A 24439-nucleotide genomic window follows, 5' to 3' on the forward strand; every position below is an offset into this window, starting at 1 on the left:
AACACTAGTGAGACAGAGATAATGGCTCAATGTTTTAAAGGTATTGAAATGATTCAGTTTGTAGGCTTGGCAGAAGTTAATACAGGTGGAATTGTAAGTTCTTTCAGGAACAAGCACCTTCTCCTGGCCTCACACTTTCCATTCCTGGTGGGGTTAAATCAATCTTTCTATGACCATTTGTTGTTAACAGTCTTCTCAGTTTATGTACCTTGTAAGTCTCCAGCAGAATGTCTTTCAAATGTGGCATGATATTAGTAAGCAAACTTTATTTTATACTTGCAGAGGAAGCATGTTCCTTTTCACTTATGAAGGTTTAACAGTGAAGCAAATACCTGCTCAAACTGTTGCTTGAGAATGTTGTTTAACTACTACAGAAGCTACACTTACCTGTCCCACATCAAACTGACGTTGGCTGACCAGGGGCACTTTTCTTTGCTTGTTATTCAGACAGAGGATTTGGTTTTGAGACTCTCAAGGTGCCCCATTTCTAGCCTTCTGAAAAATAAACAAAATCTGAAACTAGTAAGTGAATGTTGGTCTCCCTCAGGGTCGTGAAAAGGACAACTTCCCTAACATGTTTTCACTGCACTTCTTGATATCTGAAGTTAATCGGACCTGGAGTCATAATAGAGCATCTTACGTAATAAGGTGCAGTCTCTAGACATGTCCTTTTCCTGCCTTGCTTATTGTGTGTTTAGTTAGGCAGTCTTTGGGATTGTTAAAAAGACCGGCTCTGTAATGGCAGGGAAGGTGTTGGTGATTTATTTCTCCTTTCTTTCATATTAAAATTTTGGGACTCTTTCAATACAAGCATTTCACAGCATTGCAAAAAACTACAGTGTTTTAGCATTGTCATCTGTCTCTACGCAGAGTGACATTTTGACATACTGGGGCTGGAAATCCATGTAGAGCAGAATATTTTGCATTTCTTTGGTTTCGTACTGTTATGCAATTGGCACTTCAGAGAGGAATGGTTAGGAAGCCGATTTTATTGCATTTCGTCAAGATGACTGGCAAGGAGTCACTTGCTTTGGCAGAAGGTCCTGTGCACACATCCCAAATCTAACTTTCTAGTAGACATACGTCTCCTCTTTCCAAAGGGTGGGAGGACAGGTGCTGATAACCCAGGCCTTGAAGTCCAGGGTGCCAGCGTTATGGTTTCTGCGCATTCTTTGCCTTTAATAGAAATCAGATTGATAACAGCCATTAACATTTTATCACATACTAATGATTGCTCTAAATCAACAGTGCTTCTGCTCTAGCTGTTTACTGCACTGAGTCATTCTGGCAAACGTTCTGCATCTCTGGATACAGTGATATGGACCTGCTACTACCCACAGATTCTCTCTAACCAGGATGCTGGAATAAAGCCTAGGGCCAGTAACAGCCCATAGGACCCAGAGTGTGAACAGATGGGAGAAGTGCTTGTGCTGCCCAGGACCAAAGTCTCTATGGCCAGAGGCCGGTGGGTGACAGAGGACTGCTAACCCCGGGGAAACTAAACCCTGCTGGAGGAGACATGGAACCTGGAAGTCCTCCAGGATTCTAGCTCAGGCTGCAGATCAGTGTCTAGATAACTAGAAGGTGGGTGCCAACTTCATCATGCCCCAGTTTAGCGCTCCCAGTCTGTGGGCCGGGAATCAGTACAGAGTCCTCCGTGGGCTGTCAGAGCATGGGAGGAGATCAGTGCAGCTGTTGGGATGTGTGGAAAAGGAAGTTGTAGTAAGGGTTCTGACTCGGGTCTGGGGCTGGCTTACCACCGAGCTCTTAGGGAAAGCCCTGCCCCTTCTGTGCAATGATAGCAAAGCTGAACCAAGTGGGAGGTTTTACTCCTTATCCCCGTGGGGGTTTGCATGAGCAACCCTTAGCACAGGGACTCCCCCGCCCTCTTTGGGCTGGAGCCATCCCTATGTGTGACTGGCATGTAGGCTCAGCCCTTGTCACATCTCACCTGATTGGTTTCTGTGCTGTTTGTTTTCCATGCCTCACTTTTTCTGCCTTCTCCCTTCTTCCCAGTCCTCTGCCTCATGCATGTTCCTCCCACCCACACTAGTTCTGTAGATACACACCCCCTCTTTCTCCAGGAGGCAAACCAGTCCCTTTCACCAGCACTAAATTGACACAAAATGTACAGAAATAAGAAACTCCACCAGTAAAACCACCTGAATTTGCCCTTCCAAGCACTTTGATCTATCACCAGACAGGACTGTGGGTGTCTGGTGAGTCTATGGTCAGCATATTGGTTAGACTTTACCTTCTCCTCTGACGAACCTCACTTTCTATGTACCCTGGAGGTATTTTCAGCCACTCAGCTGCATCCATATTTTGCCGGCCCAAAGGAAGCAACGGTAACTTTGCCTTATGTAGATCGTTCATTTCTTTGGCCGAGTATATTCTTCCTGTGGGGAGTTGAATAGTAACTAATGTGACAGCAGCACTATTGCAAGCTAGAATGGCTCTTGTTGGTGTGTGAAATGCTTCAGAGAATTGAAGAATATGGATGATATTCAGTACCTGTCTCACATTGCTGAAGAATCCCACCCTCAAGAAACCTTCCTTGTACCTCTTTTAACAGCGGATCATATAAAGGTGGAGTTGAAACCTATAACAAAGGCAGTATTTCATACTCTTGCACCAAGAAAAGCACTTTAATTTGAGGGGCTTAGAGTGTCGCAGACCAAGTTAAACCTCCAAACACCCTGTGAATAGGGAGGTATCATTAGCTCTACTTTATGGATGGGAAACTGAGGCACAAGCAGGTTAATAACCTGATTTTCAGTGGTGTTAAGCAACCTAGCAGTGCTGTAGCAAATTGAGAATACAGCCCAAGATGCTGAAGTCCCACTCTCAGCTCTCTCTCGTTGCCTCTCCCATATTCAAGGTTCTGCACTAATTCGGCAGACTTTACAGGCTGCCCAAAGCATTAGAAATGGGGACCTGATAACAGTCTCAATCTGTGGGCTACAGCCAACTGTATCTGGAGCAATCTGGCTTTTTGTAGGAAACTAAATGTCCACCATAAATAAGCTACATGAAATGTAGGGTTATTCACCCAGCAAGTCAGCCAAATAAACACGATTTGGTCTTACATACAAAACACACCCAACCTATTGTGGTATACATCAAACCCTTATCAAAGGACTTCAGCCTAGGTGACCTTTGTAAACTTGAGTACAGTAAAACAAAAACTCTTCAGAAATATTTAAACTCACCCAGCTGACTACTGGGTTTAATATGGAACAGGGGCCTGCTCCTGCTCCTACTAAAATCAACTGTCAAATTCTCCTGGACTTCAGTGGTAGCAGGCTTGGGACCCAGTTTTCTAAACTGATGCAAATGGAAACGTGCTGAGCCAGACTGAATGACTAGCTTGCATATCACCAACCCGAAGAGCAACAAATCCATAACAACATCCACTGGCCTCCGCATTAGCCTGAACCTTATTCTTGATCAGAGGGTGCATCTAAAATCCACAAAGCAGCTGTCTGTCATACCTTCAAATGGGTGGGATGTGTATTCAGGAAGAGAGGCTCGTACTCTGAAGAATCATAATCTTCCAAAGCTACCTTGCCCTGTGTGGGAAGCAAGCAAGAGCTCAGGATATGTCTGATGTTACTGATATAGTAGCTGCTGTGTGGCAATGCTGAGGTCTACATGTTACATGTACATTTACAGAGTGTACTGTGGATGGAAGAATCTGATCTTTCTGCAGCTCTAACTCCTCAGTGCAATGTTTAAGGCCGTTCCTTGCTTTGTCTTTTTCTTATTATTTAATATTGATGATCTAGTAGTGCACTGAGCACTCAGATCAGGCTCAGCCTTGTGCTGTGTGCTATACAAACAGGGACCCAGTTACATCCCTGCCCTGGAGCGCTCACAGTCTTTCATGGCTAATCCCACATACAAGTGTAAATAGTTTGTGAAGTCTATGCTACTCTCTAACGCTCTGGTGCACAATCCCCGCCACCTCCCTGCCTAGCAGATGCCACACTGTGGTGAAGTGCAGCTGAGTTCCCCTCCCCCCACACAGGCCCCATCTCAGCAGTTCAGCAGGAGCTGGAAGTGACATCCACCACTGCTGGAGAGCTGAGAGGTTTGAAAAGATGGAGCACCTGATAGCAGCCTGGTGCAGCTGAGCAGACACTTGTCTTCAGCCGACTGTGGCCCTGAGGGAAGCAGAACCACTTCTATCTTCAGGCCATGACTGGCCTTATCACCATGCATCTGCTGACCATGCCCGGGCTGTGGGACTGGTGGGGGAGGCGGGGGTAGGTGAAACAGCAGGGGAAAAGGAAAGTCAAGGAAAGGCTCTCTGGAAGGAGCGGATGGGAGGAAGGGGGGAACGTAGTTGGAGAGTCAAAGGAGGGACAGGGAGAGGGGGAAGAGAAGCCGTGGGGAGAGAGCAGGCAGAGATCTGCAGGGAAGGACAGATGGAGATGGGGGCAGTTGGAAGGACAGGGAGGGGAGAGGTTGGAGGAAGAGAGAGGGAGACTGGAGGAAAGGGGAAGGGAGGGAGCGACTGAAAGAAGTAAGGGAGAACGGAGGGGTGGAGTGGGCAAGAGGGGGGAACAAGTGGTGGGAGGGATGGAGCAAGTGCCAGCAGAGTGGATGGGATGGGAGGAAGTGTGAGGGGGGGGTGAGAGAGGGGAGAGGGCGGGGGAGCCTGGAGGAAGAAGCGGCAGGATGGGGGGAGACGGATGGAGGGGGAGGAGAGCAGCATTGGGTTGATGCCAGCGGGGCAGTGAGGTGAGGAGGCACGGGGGCTCGGAGAAGGTGAAGGCTAAGGGCAGGGAGAGAAAGGTGGGAAGAAAGAAACGGACAAAAGGGAAGAAAACATCAGAACGACAAAGCTTTAAGGGGAGCCAGAGTCAGGGATTTTATCTACACCACAGAAATGCCTCAGTCACTCAAATGATTCACAAGTGGACACAATGAATGCAAATTTGTGCCCCGCTGCTATGACTCAGGTAGCCAAGAATAGGGGATTGTGGAGGGTTCACAGCCGCAGGTTGTAAGTTAGGGCCGAAGCCGCCGAATTCGTAATACAAGAGGGGAGCTGGGCTTTTCACTGAGGAAAGTGTGCCCTGTTCCCTGAGAACTCCCGGAAGTGGTGAAGTGATGATACGTTTCCTGATTACTTATAGCATCTTACCCAGAACAATGGTTCAGCGGCCTCAGCTTTTCCACCACAGTTGGTACTTTTCCTTTCAAAGATCTCAGTGTTTTACAAGACTCACACCCTGATAATTCCACCCATCACTGCCAGGCAGCCATCGCTATACCAGTTTATAGACATGGAGAATATTATACACAGCTGAAACAGGCAGGATGGACTTGGAATTTGGCCAAGATACTTTAGCTTTTATAAAAAAGGCCACAGGATCTTTAACCATCACAACTGGCCAGGGTCTCATTTGGTAGCCTGGGGCTCCCTAGTCCTGTGCTGGGGCACTGGTGCCATTGGGACTCAGTGAGCAGAGTGCCGTCTACCAAGTAACAAACACCACTTCCTGCAGCACTTGGGTGGTCCTTGGAGGATTCCCTTCCAAGTACTGACCCAGTCCAGCTTGTGAGATCATACAGGATCACAGGCTGAGCGTGGCTGGCTGCAGCCCTGAATGTGGTACCTACTGTATATCCCTAAACCCACAGGTTCTGAATCCCATGCCTTCAATAAGAAGGCTGACTAAGCCCTTCAGCTTTCCAAGGTAGATAAACTGAGTCCCATGCAGTTGAATGTGTGGGATTTTCTGATTAAACCTTAGAAACTGAGGTTCTGGTTGCTCTGGGTGGACTTTAAAGCTCCCATGTCACTTTTCATATGTACACCATAGGCTTACCCCAAGCTCCCTGGCCGAAGTTCCCCCACTGTAGCACAGTGTGCCTATTGCCTGCTGCTCTCACACCCCAGCTGGCTTCATTCCCATGCTGCTGTATGGATGGCTCTCCTAAAACACTTGTTTCCTTTGACAGAGAAGGTGTTTATAAGCGTAAAAGAGTATTTTACCAGTGGTAGATGAAGTAACTGTTCTCCCTGTTTTGTGCATCCAAGTTACATATGACTGGAAAGAAGCCCCTGGGTCATCAAGTCCAGTATCCTGCTATGAAAGCAACCCAGTCCTTTAATCCCGTTCATAAACTTCTCAAGCTCTGTCTTAATACTCGTTAAGTGGTTTGCCCCACTACTCCTATTGGGAGGCTGCACCAGAACCTCCCTCTTCTGATGGTTAGAAATCTTCTTTCCAGCCTAAATTTATTCACGTCCAATTTATACCCATTTGTTCTTATGGCAACATTGTCCTTAAGTAGTTCTTTACTCTGAATGGCATTTACCTCCCTGATGTATTCATAGAGAGCAATCATAGCCCCTCTCAGCCTTCGTTTTGCTAGTCTAAACAAGCCATGCTCTTTTAATCTCCTCTCATAGAATATGCTCCCCATTCTCCTGATCATCCCAACACTCCGTTTCTGCACTGTTTAAATGTATCTTTCTTGAAGATGAGTGACCAGACCTATCCACAGTATTCCGAATGAGGTCTTACCAATGCCTTGTACAATGCCATTAATATGTCCCTTTCTCTACTGGATTGCATTTTCCTTTTTTATGGCCACATTATCTTGGTGACTCACAGTCATCCTGTGACTGACTAAGACACTCAGGTCTTTCTCTGCCTCTGTTGTTTCTATCTGATGAGCCCCCAGTTTACAGCAGAAATTTTTGTAATTAATCCATAAATGCATTATTTTGACTTTTGTACTTTTACATTTCATCCCATTTCTATGACTCTGGTGATCTAGGGCAATGGCTCTCAACCTTTCCAGACTACTGTACCCCTTTTCAGCAGTCTGATTTGTCTTGCGTATCCCAAGTTTCACCTCACTTAAAAACAACTTGCTTACAAAATCAGACATAAAAATACAAGTGTCAAGAACATTATTACTGAAAAATGGCTTACTTTCTCATTTTTAGCCATATAATTATAAAATAAATCAATTGGAATATAACTATTGTACTTACATTTCAATGTATTATAGTTTATAGAGCCGTATAAACAAGTCATTATCTGTATGAAATTTTAGTTTGTACTGACTTTGCTAGTGCTTTTTATGTAGCCTGTTGTAAAAGTAGGCAAATATCTGAACGAGTTGATGGACCACCTGGAAGACCGATGCGTACCCCTGGGGATACGTGTATCCCTGGTTGAAAACCACTGATCTAAGTCACCCAATTCTTGCTGTATAATATTGCAATACTCCTCTATATTGAAATGCCTCCCCACTTTGTGTCATCAGCAAATTTCATTAGCACACTCCTATTTCTTGTGCCAAGGTCTTTAATGCAAATATTAAATAAGATCGGTCCCTAGACCCATCGATGCTTGAGAAAATCCACTGGTAACCTCCCTCCAGCCCAATAGTTCTCCTTCCAGCACAACCCATTGTCATCTCCTTTTAGTTCCTTACCTATCTTACAGTTCTTGTACTAATCTCCATTTTAACTAATCATTTCCCATGTAGTATTCATCAAATGCTTTACTGAATCCAGACAGATCACACCTACTGCGTGTCCTTGCTCTAATAAAATCAGTTATCGTATGTAAGAAAGATCTCTGGTTAGTATGGCACGTCCTACCTTCGGTAAAACCATGTTGCATATTATTCCATTTTTCATTTACCTCCATATCTTTAATTTCTCCTTTCTTCAGAATTTGTTCTAAAGCCTTGAATATCTATTGGGGTCACACTAACTGCTCTATACTTGACTGTGTCCTTTTTTTCCCTTTCTTAAATATAGGTATTACATATGCTATTCTCCAGTCATATGGTACCACCCATAATTTGAGAGGTTATTAAAAATCCTTGCTCTCAGACTAGCAATCTCATATGCCAGTTTTTTCAATATTCTGGGATGGAGATTATCCAGTCCCTCTCATATGAATGCAGTAAACTCTTGAGTTTTACTTCCATCTACCATTTCTATATACTTATTCCCATCGGCAATTCTGTCTTTGCCCTCATGCTCTACTTTATCATCCCTAATGAAACTGAAGTAAAATGTCCATTTAGTTTTTGGATGATATCTATATTATTCTTAATTTCCACCTCATCCTCACTGTAGAAAGGCCCCGTTTCGTCCTTTCTTTTTCTCTTTTCATTTATATGGCTAAAGAATCTTTTACTATTTGTATTAATTCTTTTTGCAATATCTAACAGCTTGATTTTTGGCTATTCTCACTTTATCCCTACACCTTTTAACCACCAAAATGTAATTTTCTTTTTTGATCAATCCTTTCATCCATTTTTAGGGTCTCTGCTTACTCCAAATATCCTTTTTGAGGTGGTTATGGAGGCCTATCCTACAAGCTTTTTCCCCTTACTTGGGACACAAATTCCAAATAGATTTTTGCACCTCTGACTTTAAGAAAGCCCAAGTCTTCGCTACATTTAAATCCCTCAGTTTATCAGTCCAGATGATATCACTAATTACATTTCTTAAAGTTTCTTGAAAAACCTTAGTTACTGACCTGTTTTTGATTATCCTTCCATTTAATTTAAACTGACTCAATTTGTGATCATTCGATCCAAGGTTATTTTCTACAGCCAACTCTTCTATTACGTCCTCAGTACTTACCAAAATCAAATCTAAAATAGATTTCTTCACCAAATAGTCACTGAACCAACAAGATTCTATCATTTATGACATCCAGTTGATGAACCAGAGAACGAATTTAGCAGTTCTCTATTAAGAAACGCTCAAGTGTCAATCTAGTAGCAACTGACTTGTGTGTTCAAAGCACCCACTAGCAGTGTGAAATTTACAAAAGAATTACATTTTCTACCCTGAGCACAATTATTTTTGCGTATTAAACCACTGGAAACACAGCACCCAAGTCATCGGGAATTTTTTCATCCCCATGCAACCCCAATGTAATTGGTAGTGTCCCTCCACCTTGAAAATTTTATTAAGATACTAGATTAGCACTACCTCAGCCTGTGGTTCTACTGCTCCGCAGGACAGATAGAGCATAGGAAGTGAATGCTTCCCCATGCTGCTCTGCCAATGTGCTGCAAAACCATCCTAAAAGAACTCTTCAGGGGTGAGAGTATAGTTCAGTCTCTGTTGACCCATTCAGTCCTTGGCCTCTACAGGGGACGATTGTTTAGTACATGACTTTCACAGCCCACTAAGTAAAACCCATTGTTTTCTCATTACAGCAAATCCAATTTGGAACCATTTCATACTTACCTGGTACATTGGACAATCCAATCGTTCAGATATATTTGGTGACACAGTAACACAATAGCTGTTGGTCTAAACCGCAGTTGTGTCATTAGCAAAAAAAAAAAAAAAAAAAAAAAAGATCAGCTACAAACAAGACTGATGCATATCCCACAGGTGTGCCACAGTGCATCAATTAAAAGGTAAACACTGAGTGATTTTGCCAGTAACCCTCAATATGCAACCCTTCCAATGATAAAATCATTACTGATACCTTCTTATTACAGTAGTTTAAATACAGGGAGAGCTGCTTTCGTTTCCTTTCCTCTATATCCTCACTCGACTGGCTATCAACTTTGTCCTCAATCTTCTGCAGCAGTGGCTCTGAAACACGCTCAAGCCATTTTTTATACTGGATCTCCTTCTTTCTCAGCTCTAAGAAATCTGTGTGTCTCAAATACTTGTCCACCTCCTACATGACAGAGAGGCAGAGGATATTAATATATTTAGGCAACTTATTAAGCACTCGTCTTTCAGAGTTCTCAAAAGTCTATACAAAAAACAGAGTCCACAGGCACAAACCACCAGCATCAAAATCCAGATGAGGTGGGGTGAACAGAAGAGTAGGTGGAAATGGGCAGTTAAGTGACCAAACAGAAAGACCCAGAATAAATGTTGAACTTCTAAGCGAGGGACTGGTTATAAGCCCATATTTAGGATCCCATCTTTAGTGCATCCTTCTTTCGGAGGCCTGTGTGGTGACCTAGCAGAAGGAGAAAAGGGTGGTGCCAAATAGGTTTAAATTCATAGCAAATTCTGTATTAAGTTCAGCAGTAATTTATCATAAAGTTTTAATCTCTTTCCCAGGCCACATGGAGTATAGGGCTGCAGGACAACGTGAGGTGCAGGGGACTGTGACGCAGCACAGAAGGGAAAAGCCAGGAAATATGAGGGCAAGTGAATACAGAAAGAGCAAGTGCAGAACAGGAGACTGGAGGAAAGGACATGGGAGGAGAACGCCCAGCCTGACTAGTTAGGGCAGGGGATAAAATGTCAGCTCTTCACATCCAAAGGGATAGAAAGGGATAGAAGAGGGTGAGCAAAGTGCTCTCTGAGCAGAGAACAGGGAGGCCTGTATTTTTGTATGCATGTTTAAGGTTGAATCTGAAATGATCCCATACGCCAAAGGTGGAAATATCAGAGAGCAGGTGAAAAATATCTCATATTTTTAAGACAATCTTATGATTTGGGACTCTAACATCATTTCGGAATGCTAGGGATTGGCACCATAGGCAGCAGGATCTATGAGTGTCCATGAAGACAAATAAAAACTGTAGCAGCAAAAATGAAAACCTGGCAGTGTATAGAGAAAGTAGCACAAAGGAAGACATAGGGCATAACAATAGAGCTCAAGTAACTGTAGTTAAAATGACACTATGAGTTGCACATTTCTTCCAGTGAAGAAAGAAAGGCACAAGGATCCAAATAAAGGTGTGGGGCCTAAATTACAGTGATGTAAATCCATTTACTCTGATTCACACTGGTATATTTAAGAGCAGAATTTGCATCAAAGGTCACATATCTTGAGAAAACTAGTCTCACGATACTATCGACAATATCGACGTTTTACCATCAACTGCTGATGGACAGAGAGATTTTGATAACTACACAAGAAACATGTGGGTATCAGGATATAGTGAAAAGTATGAATATGTATTTCTTACCTTCACAAAATATTTTTCTCTATTCAAGATGGACTGGGTGGCAGCAATAATATCCTGGCCTTCATTAGATACTGCCTAATAAAATACCAGCAAAACTGGGAAGTAAAAATACTGAATAAAAATAGTCATTAGAATTAACTCTCAATTCAAAATAATAATGATCAGTACAGTAAACTAAGTTTTGTGATCAGGCTGACAGGCATTGTGTTTAGATGCTCAGATGAGCATGGAAAGGAAAAGTAGGTAAGAATAAGATAAAAGAGGAAAGATAATATCAATTCAAGTATGAGGAAAAATATGGGAGAACTCCCTTCTAAAAAGAAAACCTTCTAGGAAGTTTTAATCTTACAGTGCATTTTCTTTTTTCCCTTCCCAGTTTATTAACCCATCTGTATTTTAAACTCCATATATTTATTTACACAAAGTTCCCTCTATGCCTCCCAACTAAACACCCCCATCTCTAAACTCAATCCACATTCTTGAAAATAAGAATAGGGAGGATCTGTTATCACCACATTGTCAATTACAGCACACAGGAAACTAAAAAATAAATTAAAAAATGTACATTTGTAACCTTTGAATTGAACTAATGTTCTCAATATAGTTTTTAAATGGAAAGTTCCTAAAGCCTAACCTAGCACCACAACCCTGGCAAATATCCTTATTAGCAGTCCCAGCACAGAGACCAAGGAATGAATGCACAGCAGAGACTGAACAAATCTCTCACTCATAGAGGTGGTCCTTCCAAGGCATGGATGAGGTACCCAGGCGAGGATGCTATGGGATAGACAGAGGACTCTGGTCTCCAAGACTGTCAATCCATCACCTTTTACAAGTACTGAATTAATTTTAAAAGAGAAAACAATTCTACATTTTACAGCAAAGAGTCTAACAGCAAACTTTAAACTCCACCTTTAAAATTCTACAATAAACGTTTTGCATTTCAGAGACCTGTCAGCTGCAGGCCCAACTGTATTGCACAGGGTACTATGGTAGAGTGCTAAGGGCTGGACTACACTGGACAAGTTGCCCCAGTGTAATTAACTCAATTTAAAATCAATTCAACTTCATTGATGCAAACCGCTAGTGTAGATACATTCAAACTGATTGAAATCTCACTTACATCATTTTATCTTAAAAAACCAACCTATTTAAAGCTTAAATTAACCTAATATACACAAGGTTTAAGCCAGTTTAAATGTATTTACATTAAGTGTAGCTTGATCAATTTTAAGTCAGTGTAGTTACACCAGGGCAACATTTTGAATGTAGACCAAAGTCAGATAGAAGGCTGAAATGTTATTCTCTCACCCTGCTGCCTTTCATGGCTACTGCAGATGATTCCACTGCAATCCCCATGCTCAACAGCACCATTTAAGAATGAAGTTTTAGTTTTAATTTAGAATTTCCTGGCTTATGTTTGTTTACACCTAATATGCTGATGGAACCACATCATTGATGGAGCAAAGCTTGTGTATGGTGCTGGCCTATGCAAGTAGAGAAAGAGTCTCCCATCTTCCATGATTTTGCAGAGTTCTGTATTATTTTATATCCCAATGTCTATAAATCTGTTTATTTTTCACTTTGCAAAACCACTCAATGTAGTTTAAAAAGGCATCTGCCTCACCCCTGTAGACTGGCTTCATGCTTCAGCAGGGTTGTCTGACTGATGGGATATAGCAGAACAATGCATGGAGCAGGAGTTGGAGTCAGGGAGCAGCAACTACAGGTAACCAAAAAAGGAGAACTCTGTATTTCATATCAAACTGAATGGTCCTTTTACCTTGGTTATTTGGGGCATTTGGTATGTTAGACCTGCATCATATAACTGCAGGTCACCTTTAATATCTTACAGAGCTCTTTTAATTATATCCAAATAGCACCATTAAAATGGAGCTACCTCTGGTGTGAAAGGTAGCTACTAACGTTCAGCACACTGTACAACAGTGAAGGGATGGAAAATGTTGACTGAGGATGACAGACTCCTCTTACGAAAACTCCTGTCTCTTATGAAAAATGCCTAGAAAAAAGCAGAAAAGACCCCAGCTGTTAAAGTCTTATCCAAAACACCCCCACACAGGAGATGGCATGGAACTCAATGGATCTACCACAAGATGAAGATGGGACCAAGTCGACCCTGCAGACTTCAGGGAATCATTTCAGACTAGATGCTTTGACTATGTAAGCTACCTTTCCATCTCAAAACACGTCTGTTTATAACTTTTTGTTCTTCTTTCCAAAGGTGGCAAACCATTAAGTATTGTCTATATAGCAGACATTTTACAGGACATTGCACTAAGCCATATTTTCCTGATTCCCTGCAAAAAATACATCTTCCATCCTACCTGCACTTGAGAAAAATGCTTCTGTGTTAGCCAATCTTCACAAGCTTTTTTCCTCTCAGAAGCACTTCTGCCAAAAGTGCTTGGTGATCTGCTCCTAGCCAGGAATGAGGAAGCCCTCTGGAGAGATTTAACAGAAGGAAAACATCTGCATAAAAAGCAGTTTTGGTTTATAAAAATCACACTGCTCATCCTTCCACCTAGATACCAAACTCAAATTCCTCTACAACCTGGGACATAACAATACAATACCTTTCACCCCAAAGGATCCCACGGTGTCTTACCAACTTCACTAACCACCCCTGTGGAAAGAGTCTTGCAGCGCAATGCCGCACCAGTTTAGCAGTGCACAGCAATGGTTTTAGGATAGGAGGTTCAGAATACCTTATCAAGCTGAAAGAACCACAAATAGAGTTAGGTAGAATTTTATAACCCAAACTGGAGTCTGACAGGATACCAGGGCTAACACCCCTATTCCTGTAGAAACAGTCTTGGGATATTTAGTGTCCAGACAGGACTGGGTCTTCAGTTTTACATCTCTTCCAACAGCATAGTGTCCCCAACACCAAGCTGAGGTGCGGCTTCATCTGGAAGACTCAGTCAATAATACCACTTTCTGCAGCATGCTGGGCCAAATATATCCGTGCTCTAGCTTGGCGTTCTCCCATCCAAGTATTGACTAAGTGCATCCCAGAGATTTACCAAGATCACAAGACAAGGTGCTAAGGCTGCAGGCTTCAGTTGTAACCAGAGAAAACCTGTTAATTGGCAATAAGCAAGAATAAAGCACTACAATGCTAGCTAGGATTGGGTATCTGCTTGAACTTCTCCCTAGGCAGGGGAGGGAGCACATTTGTTGCCTTCAGTGCACACACCACAGAAGCAGTCAGCCTACGGAGGATAGCTCATTAGAAGACAAAATAAAAAGTATGAGGCTCCTGTAAATCAGGCTCTTGGGAAACCAATCTAGTGTAGGTACTAGTCTCGCTCCAGGACCAAAACAAGCCTCTAGCTGCAGAAGCTTTAAAAACGTTAACGTTAGAGACTCTGGCTGCAATGAAGCCTCATTGCTCTGTTGTCTCCAATGGGAGCTGAGGGTACTCAGCAGTTTTGAAACACAGGCAAATTAAATCAGTGCCTACATATGGAGTTAGGAGCCTACTGTCAGCACCCACTTATGAAGCTCCTGGCAAGATGTGTACAATCCCAGTTAGTTTACTGTGTCCATTCCTAATGTACAGCTCAAGGCCAGGCTGTAGGAAACAGTCGCCATTGTTTGGTCCAGTTTAATTGAATAGAGTCATGCAGCGGAGCTGCCATTGCTTCTCTTGAGAGACTACGGCGGCCCAAAGGCCTCACTTTTAGGAAACACGTCCTGATCGTCTACATTTTGTCTTGACTCAGTTTCATCCCATTACTCCTAGTTGTGTTCCTTTACTAAGCCATCCCAAATCTCAGCAGGTCCTCTCTCTCCTTGGGATGAGATCTTCATACCTTCCCCTGCCCCTTTTGCACTGCGTGAAAGGATTAGAACAGTGCAAATGAGCCCTAAAAACCCCAGTCCTGCTGCGAGAGGATTCCTCCAGCACAGGAACCACTGAAGACAGCTTTACCACTACCTCCCAAGAACCTCGTCACCTGCCCTGGAGTAGGGGCTGTGCTGGGGGCACGAGAGGTGTGCCAAGGCAGGGCTGGGGCGACATATCAAGAGTGTGACTGCAGGTCACAGTACTACAGAGATTCCAAACAGGGCTGCAGCTCATAGGGCAGCTACAAATTATGCTATTAAATTATGGCATCCGGCTGGCATAATTCAAACAGGCCCCAGAGCTGCCTACATTACACCAAGACAGTTTCTGCTCATGGAACAGCCCAGTTTGAGAGGACACAATGATGGCTTAAAGCCACCTTTGCTCTCACTCCCTCTAGTTTACAAAGTTCTGTGCTGGCCCTCTACAAATCTGCACCTGTTAAAATCTCACCCTTAGTATTTACATCCTTCAAAGCTGTGTAAATGTAAAAACTCCTGGAGTACCCCATTACAGATGTCGGTTTCACATGCCCCACTCTAGGGATTAGCAGGGTGAAAACTATGGTTGAAGAAATGAATTGTCACTCACCTGTTCTGGACTCTGCAGGTCACACTCTGTCTGGTACCTTGGACATTTCAGCTTTAGTAACCATGTTAGGCACTCCTGAGCAGAGCTGGAAACAGCATTAAAACAAATGAAAACACATCAAAAGCCACAGCACACACTAAAAGGTTAGTTTTCTTACAGTGCAACCAACAAAACTCCCCAAGAGTTTCTAAATGTTGGCAGAACATTTACCTATGTTTGCATATCACGGCAAGTCAAACTGAAGAAGATGAAAAATGTCAATTTTACAGTCAGATGCTCCCTCTGATACTAACTGTCTACTGTAATCTTCAGAACAAATGAGTAGGTTCAGTTTGTACTATGGGACAAAGTTGTTCCAGTAGTATGCCTCAGGGTTTGTCACAACATCAGTTCTGAAGATATTTTTGACTTATTAAATTCTGCCACCTTAGTTTTACAGTTGTATGATGTTCCTAAGCACTATTAAAAATCTGCAGTGCTCCACCTTAGAGATGGCTGCATTTTAGTGGCTGGAAAGTGATTTCTGAATACAGAAAACAAACATTAAAGCAACACTGAGGTTGTTAGATCAAGCCAGGAAATCCCAAATTATAGCCTGGCCACACTGTATGTCTTGTCTATCTAATGGCACACATCACTAAGCAAGACTAATACATTAGGTTTATCTATAACCAGCAAAAACAAGAGACTTATCATCAGCTTAAAGCTGTAGTTCAGTGGAGGCTGTGTGACATCAAGAATCAGTAGTGCCAAGCAATGGCCATGGAAATCCATGGAGATTGCTGATCAACATGACATGAGAAGATTTTTTCTAGCAATGAAAGCCATTGACGGGCCAAGTTCAAATAACACAACCCCTTTCCGACCCCAGGACAGCTCCACCCTTGGAAGGAGCATTTCAAGACTCTATTTCAAGAACTGCAAATCTGAAGTCTCAGCTGCCACCATCAAGTCCATTCCTCAGTGTCCAGTAACAGAACCTCTTGCTAACCCCCCATCTTCTGAGAAAGTTTGGTGTGCCATCACTCAGACTAGAAACAAAAAGGCAGCAGGCCCTGATGGCATCCCTGTAGAGGTCTTCAAAGTTGGTGGAATAGCACTTGTGCAAAAACTTCATCAAATTCTGGTTAGAATTTGGGTTAATGAGGAAATTCCACCTGACCTAAAGAATGCTAACATTGTGACCATTTTTAAGAAAGTGGACAAGTCAATGTGTAGCAATTACCAAGATTTTGCCCTCCTCTCCATTGCCAGGAAGATACTTGCTCACATCCTTTTGAACCGTCTCCTCCCTCTTCCCAAAGAATCCCAATGTGGGTTCAGACCATCTCGAGGCACCACCAACATGATTTTTGTTGCACAACAGATCAAGAGAAGTGCAGAGAACACCAGCTGTTGTTTATAGTATTGTTGACCAAACTAAGGCCTTTAATTCCATCAATCGGGAACTGTTATAGAAGGTGCTGTCTAGGTTTGGTTGTCCAATGAAGTTCATTCATGTTCTCAGGCTACTTCACGATGGAATGACCGCCACTGTATTCTGTAATGGGTTAAAGATGGACTTGTTCACCATCCTTAAGCAGGGCTGTTTTATTGCCCCAACCTTTTTCTTCATCTCTCTTGCCGTAATCTTGATTCTTATTCGTGACCACCTTTCCTCTAGAATTGAGATAGAGTATCACATGGATGGCCATCTTTTCAATCCATGGCATCTCCATTTTAAAACTAAGGTCACCAGGACTATTATTACGGACCTTTAGCACGCTACTGACTGTGCTATCCTTGCACACACTGAGGCTGACTTGCAATCCACCCTAGATCTCTGATCAGGCACCTATCATAGCCCAGGACTCTCTCTCAACATTGGGAAGACTAAGGTGCTCCACCAGCCTGCCATAGCACAAGTTGCCCCCCTTCACCCACAAATAGTCATCAGTGGTGAAAGCTTAAAAAATGTTGAGCATTTCCCTTACCTTGGTAGCCACCTCTCCCAGACAGCAATCTTGATGTGGAGATTGAACATTGGATCTGTTGTGCCAGCACATTCTTTGGAAAGTTGCTCCATTGTGTCTTTATTGACAGAGATCTGCGGATGGAAGCTAAAATCCTGGTCTACAATGCAATAATCATCCCCACTCTTCTTAATAGGAGCAAGACATGGGTGACATATCAAAGCCATCTTAAGCGTCTGGAGTGGTACCAACAGTGCTGCCACTGGAAGATTCTCTGTAACAGATGGGAAGCCCATTGCACCAATACCAGCATTCTCTGTGCAGCTAACATCACCAGTGTTGAGGTGAAGTTTATGAAACAACAACTTCGCTGGGCTGATCATTGTGTGCAGATGGCTGATACTCATCTTCCGAAGCAAGTCCTCTTTACCCAACTTGATCATGGTAAGAGGACCTGCAGGGGACAGAGGAAATGCTACAAGGACACCTTGAAAGTATATCTTAAGAAGGGAGGCACTGACCCCACAAATTAGGAAGAGCTGGCTGGCAATAGACTGCAATGACGTTACATCATACATCAAGACTCAGCCCATTTTGAAGAGAATCGCCTTGCTCAAGAGGCTGAAAAACAGTAGAGGAGGAAAGAAAGTGTGCAGCATCCTGCCAGCAGTTGTGCTGTCTCCAAGCAACACATATGTAGAAAAATCTGTACAGCACTAATTGGACTCCTCAGCCATCTTAAGTCTCATCAATTACTTTTCCCCTGGCAGACATCATCCTTATATCGACAGACAGCCGATGACGATTTAACAAGGGAAACAGGATGTCCACCACAGTGCAGAGGGTCTCTATAGAGCCCTCTGTACCAGATTAGCACCATAGATTCATTGAACTGGACAGGCCATAAATTATGCATTCTTTTCTGAAAGATGGAGGCCAGGCCACTGAAAACATCCCTGAATTTTTCTCATCTGTTGCCCTTATTCCATGTTCCTCTTCTGAAACCTGACTATTCTCTGGTATTTGGGAAAATGGTAGCACCAATATAATGTCTATTTCTATAGAAGTACTGGTCCTTGTTTGTTTTGCCTCAGGCTTTTTAGTCAAGGGAAAAGATTTCCATTTTTCAAAGTCTTCTACCACCAGCTGGTTGAGGGACTCTCCAAAGTGTCTCCTATTGGAATACTTGAACAAGGCCACAGATGTTTTGCTTGACTGTCTGCCTTCCATGAAAGCAGGGAATTGATGGAAGAGTTGAAGACAAAGGTGGAAACCAAGGATATCCTTTAAAAGGCTCATTGTCCTGCCCAGCACTTCAGCTTACATCACCCCCTCTTTGAGTCACTTCACTATGCATCAGGTTCAAATATTTGCTTTCAAAGTCCTACATCATGAGGCCCCAGTCTAAATCTCTAGCTTGGTCTTCTTTCATACTCACTGCAACCACCCTCTCCACCAGAGGTACTTGCTTTGATACCCTTTTGTCTCCTCTCACAAATGCTTCTATGCCAGGGGTCAGCTACCTTTGGGAAGAGGTGTGCCAAGTCTTCTCCCCGCCTCTCTCCCACATGCCAGCGCCTGGGTGCCATTATTTGTATTTGCACCTCCCCAGCAGCGGCGGCGGCCGGGGGTGGGGGGGAGGGTGTCTGCAAATCTTAGGAAAGGAGAACGTGAAGCTGGAGTGGAGGAAAACGATTCCACAGACGAGATCCTCCTTCCAGTTGTTAGAAACAGACATGTAATAGTAACAGAGAATTCAATTATTAAAAATATAGATAATGGGGTTTGTGATAACCAAGAGATCTGCATCATGAATTGTCTGCTAGGTGTGACAGTTGTGGACCTCTCAAGACATCTAGATAGACTTTTGTGCAGTGCTGGGGAGGAGCCAGTGGCTGTGGTACATGCAGGCACAAATGATGTAGGGAAAGGTAGGAGAGAGGTCTTGGAGACCAAATTTATGCTGCTGGGTAAGAGATTAAAGTCCAGGATCTCCATGATAGCATTCTCTGAAATAATTCCAGTTCAATACACAGGGCCAGTTAGACAGGCAGAACTGCAGTGGCTCAATGAGTGAATGAGACAATGGTGTTTGGAGAACGGATTTAGGCTTATTAGGAACCAGGGAACTTTTTGAGAAAGGAGGAGCCTATACAGAAAGAATGGGTTCCTCCTAAATCAAAATGGAATGAGATTGCTGGCATGTAAAATTAAAAAGGTCATAAAGCAGTTTTTAAACTAAGGGCTGGGGGAAAGCCAACAGGTGCGGAGGATCACACAGTTCAGAAAGACATCCCTTAAGGGAAATTTATTTAAAATGTATTAAACATGTATTATTTACTAAATATTACTCTATATTCTAATAAGGCAGAGAGGACAGAAGTTGATAAAGTACAGGCAGGAACTGAAAAGAAACAGTCAAACGAAAAAGTCCCATTCAATTACATCACATGTAGGAAGACAACTAAATACTGACAAATTTTATAAGTGCTTCTATACAAATGCCAGAAGACTAAATACTAAAATGGGTGAACCTGAGTGCCTGGTATTACATGAGGATATTGATATAATAAGCATCACAGAAATTTGGTGAAACAATGATAGTCAAAGACTCAGTAATACCAGGATACCAAATATTTAGGAATGATAGAGTAGGTAATGTTGGTGGGGGAATGGCATTATATGTGAAAGAAAGCATAGAGTATAGTATAAAAATCTTAAATGAATCAATCAATATAGAATCTCTATGGCTAGAAATTCTATGCTTGAAGAATAAGAGAATAGCAGTAGGAAAATACTACCGACCACTTGACCAAGGATGGAGATGATGACTGTGAAATACTCAGGGAGATTAGAATGCCTACAAAACAGAAAACAAACTAATAATGGGGGATTTCAATTATCCACATACTGACTGGGACCATGTCACCTCAGAATAGAATGCAGAGATAAAATTTCTAGACACCATTAATGACTGGTTCTTGAAGCAGCTAGTCCTGGAAACCACAAGGGCAAAGTCAATTCTTGATGTAGTCCTAAGTGGTGCACAGGATCTGGTCCAAGAGGTGAAAATAGCTAAACCACTCAGTAATAGCGACCATAATGTAATTAAATTTAACATCCTTGAAGGGGGTAAAATACCAAAGAAGCCCACCACTGTGGCATTTAATGGCAGAAAGGGGAACTACACAAAAACGAGGAAGCTAGTTAAACAGAAATTGAAAGGAACAGACACAAAAATGAAATGCCTGCAAGCTGCATAGAAATTTGTTAAAAACACCATAATAGAGCCTCAAAATATACCTCAAATAAAAAAAAAACAGTAAGAGAACCAAAAAAAAAAAAAAGCTACCATGGCTAAAAAACATAGTAAAAGAAGCAGTTTAGAGATAAAAAGGCATCCTTTAAAAATTGGAAATCAAATTCTACTGAGGAAAACAGAATGGAGCATAAATTCTGTCAAGTCAAAAGTATAACTAGGCAGGTCAAAAATGAGTTTGAAGAGACCAATTTTTTTTTAAGTACATCAGATGCAGGAAGCCTGCCATACAATCAATGCAGCTACTGGACAATCAAGATGCTGCAGGACCCCTAACAGACGACAAGGCCATTGCAGAGAAGCTAAATGAATTATTTGCATTGGTCTTCACTGCAGACAATGTAGGGAGATTCCTACAACTGAGCCATTCTTTTTAGGTGACAAATCTGAGCAACTGTCTCAGACTGAGGTGTCAATATAGGAGGTTTAGGAACAAACTGATAAATAAAACAGTAAAGTCACCAGAACTAGATGATATTAACCCAAGAGTTCTGAAGGAACTCAGATATGAAACTGCAGAAGTACTAACTGTGGTATGTAACTGTAACAAGGCACTGTGGCCTTCCTCGGAGCCTGGGCCCGAGGAAGGGTTGCGATGTCCCTGCTGGGCAGATCAGGACCCTGCAGGCCAAATACCAGAGGGGCGGGGCCAGGACAGGAAGAGGAAGTACAAAAGGCTGGCCTAGCATATCAATCAGGAGGAAGCTGCTGCTGGAGAAGGATGTGCCTTACTTGAGGCTGTGGTCTGTGCCTGACCCAGGCCCCGTGGCTGTACGGAGCGAACACCCCACACCCCACCAACTGCAGCCTCCAGGGACTGCCAGGCCCTAGTGCCTGGGAAGAGCTGCCAGGCCCTAATGCTTGGGAGGAGCTACCAGAGACTGCTGACTGGCAGAAAGAAGTCGGATTTTCAAGCAGGAGTGGGTAGGAGCAGGAGTAAATTAAACTTTTTCCAAAAAGTCAGGGCTCCCACAGCTCTTCTCCTACCAAAAGAGACTCTCCTTTCCTATGCAGAATCCATCTCTTTGTATGGATCTTCTTGGCTTTTCCAGAAGTAACTTTGGAGGATTTCCAATAAACGACTGCCAAACTATTATCCGGATAAAGTTTCATCCTTGCCTAGTTTGCAGGTCACAGCCCCAAAAGTAATATCCATTAATAGGTGCTGTAAATTGGCATTTAATCATGATTTTCAAAGTTAGATTCCCAAGCACATGTTTCCTAAATGTGCACTATTATACTATCTCTACAGAAAATGCAGGTGCCTCACTTCCCTAGGTATGCAAGTAATGTTGCTGCTACTACTATTTAACAGACAGAATTCCAGAGAGGGGACAATTTCTCAGTCATAGGTCTTGATTCGATATGTACATATGGCCAGAAGTTAATACCTTTACACTAAAACTAAGCATTCTGTTTCTATGTTTATTTTTCCTCCATTTTTTTGCCTTTTTTGTGGTTTGGGGCCACCAAAAATGAGAAATAAGCTTGGGAGTTCTTCAATGGATTTCTTATTCCTTTTACAGGGAGACCTAAAAAATACTACGCAGAAACTGGAGGGAGTCTTGATCCAGTAATTTCAGACATTATGTACTCTTATTGCCCCACACTTAGCTCTGACCCTGTCAAGCACTATGGGTGCTGAAACCAATTTCTCAAGCTGCTCACCTGTTCTGGCGCCTGCACATCATGCTTGCTTTTGGGATCCTGAACAGTAAACCCTTATGAGTTAATCTTCATCCAAACTTCCCCTCCTTGCCTCTAGAGATGTTATTGAGTCAGGCTGGAGACAACATTAAAATAAGCATGAGCAAATGAAAACTAAAGTGCATGGAGTTAGAGGTTAGTTTTCAAACACTGGATAAATTAAACTTACCGTGAAGGAAATGATCAAAGGGCTCCTAATTTCTGAAAGAATAATTACTGTCAACATGAATGAGATTTAAACAAATGTCAGTTTCACAGTTAGCTTCTGTCTCTGTAACCTCCAAATCAAGTGAGTTGTAATCAATCATGATGTTTCTAAACTCACTGTATCAACCATGGAGATAATTTTGCCTAAGTAAAATTCCCTGCTACAGTTACAACTGGTGTACCCCTCCTATTTTACTCCTTGTCCTAAAACTGTTGTACAGTGTTCTTGTGCTTTCCTAAACTGCTCTGCCAAGAGCAATATATTTAAGGATGAGTTCCTACATTTGCTAAGCATCTCTCTTCAATAAATCACAACTTTCTTCTACAAAGTCCTTGTCAGCCAAAAATCCGTGCATGGTTTCTGGCCAAAGGCGAATTTTCTTGGAAAGTTTGAGGAAAAATATTTAACAATTGCAGTGAGTAGGACTACGGCTACACTGACGGCCTCAAAGTCGCCGCCATCAGATCGATTGCTCAGGATCGACTGAGCGGTCAGTGAATATCTGCTTAATCAATCCAGAAATCGACATACTAAGACCACCTTCACATATGGCATAGCGCTGCGTTGACGGGAACGCGGTTCCCGTCAGCGCAGTGCAGTGAAGACGGTGCACAGAAGAGAAGCAGAGAAGTCGACAGGAGTTACACAAGTTTTTTGCGTAGCTTCCATAACTCCTGTTGACTGCCGCTGAATCTCAGCGGTAAGTGTAGACAGGGTCTAAGTGTCAGAAGACTTGCATCCTTAGTCCCAAACCTGCAAATAACACCTGCTCAAACTAAAGCCTATATGAGAATAGATAGCCCTCATGACATGTCATGAATGAAGATTAAAAAATCTGTACTCTGCTTAACCCGCAAGGAAATGAATTCCACTGTCACTACAAGCTGTTAACTCAAGCACCTCATGTAGTGGAACATGAGAAGAAAGCCAATTTCTCTAGTGTAGCTAGAACCTATGCTATAAACTGCCCCTGGAATGGAACAGGAATCAGTGCAAACTACATACCATTCTCCCTGCAGGAAATACAAGGACATAAGCAGGCAGCCACGTGCTACGCTAACTGGTGTTTCAGTGTGGGCTTTAGCCATAGCTCCTGGTGGAGTGCAATGAAGGATGGAGGTGACACAGGCACAGGGATCACTGTGGTGAGTCCACATCCAAGCAGTGTCTGCAAAGTGCCCCAAGTGCATGATAGATGTAGAGTGACCAGAGAGCAAGTGTGAAAAATCAGGACAAGGGTTGGGGGGTAATAGGCATCTATATAAGACAAAGCCCCAAATATCGGGACTGCCCCTATAAAATCAGGACATCTGGTCACCCTAGACAGATGTACCTGTGTCAGGACTCTCTCCCGCTAAATTGAGGCAGTGCCAGCAAGTGGTGAGAGCAGGGCAGAGGACGATTGGGATGTATTTCCAGCTCTGACACTGGCTGGCTGTGGGCAAATGGCTCCCACCCTCTGTGCCTCAGTTTCCCCCTCTGTGTAATGGGGCGCTGGATCCCCACCCCCCAAAGGCCACAAGCCCAACTTACACATGAGGGGTCCTGCAGGGCCAGCGATGGGAGTGGCGCCTGCTTTGCAGAGGTGCTGCCTCTGGCCTCCACGGGGCAGGGCTCCCCGCACCCCACCTGAGGGAAGGTGTTACCCCCTCTGGATGCCTGCCTCCTGCCCCCGGGAGACAGCCAGGGACGCCTCACCGCCACGCACTTCACTGAATCCCTCAGCCAGGGAAAATAGTCCCCATCTCCTCCCTTTAATCACCTGCAGGGCGGAGGGCAGGAACGAACTGTCTGGCCCCACCGGGCCCTGAATGACGACAAACAACCCCCCGCGTCCCTAGCTGAGA

At 43.2% G+C, this 24439-nt stretch overlaps 1 protein-coding gene across 3 annotated transcripts; it reads right to left on the reverse strand.

The window, feature by feature from the left end:
* Positions 1 to 746: 746 nt before the first annotated feature.
* Positions 747 to 24257, reverse strand: LOC137150711 (protein FAM228B-like). Of its 3 annotated transcripts, XM_067544680.1 has the most exons (10): positions 24126 to 24257; positions 22346 to 22460; positions 15407 to 15491; positions 13290 to 13406; positions 10945 to 11019; positions 9495 to 9692; positions 3495 to 3572; positions 2515 to 2602; positions 2255 to 2399; positions 747 to 1176 (listed from the first exon to the last, which is right to left on the reverse strand). In XM_067544680.1, exons 2-10 carry the CDS (start codon positions 22366 to 22368, stop codon positions 1071 to 1073), a joined length of 915 nt encoding a protein of 304 aa, XP_067400781.1. In that variant the 5' UTR covers positions 22369 to 22460; positions 24126 to 24257; the 3' UTR covers positions 747 to 1070. The 3 variants fall into 3 exon arrangements, with proteins under 3 accessions (XP_067400781.1, XP_067400783.1, XP_067400782.1); XM_067544682.1 differs by lacking the exon at positions 13290 to 13406; XM_067544681.1 differs by lacking the exons at positions 22346 to 22460; positions 24126 to 24257 and adding an exon at positions 16632 to 16746.
* Between the last annotated feature and the right edge of the window lie 182 nt (positions 24258 to 24439).

This window comes from Emydura macquarii, unplaced genomic scaffold, assembly GCF_026122565.2.
Source record: "Emydura macquarii macquarii isolate MOO-44397 ecotype Brisbane River unplaced genomic scaffold, CSIRO-AGI_Emac_v2 contig_1027, whole genome shotgun sequence".
Classification (NCBI taxonomy): domain Eukaryota; kingdom Metazoa; phylum Chordata; order Testudines; family Chelidae; genus Emydura; species Emydura macquarii.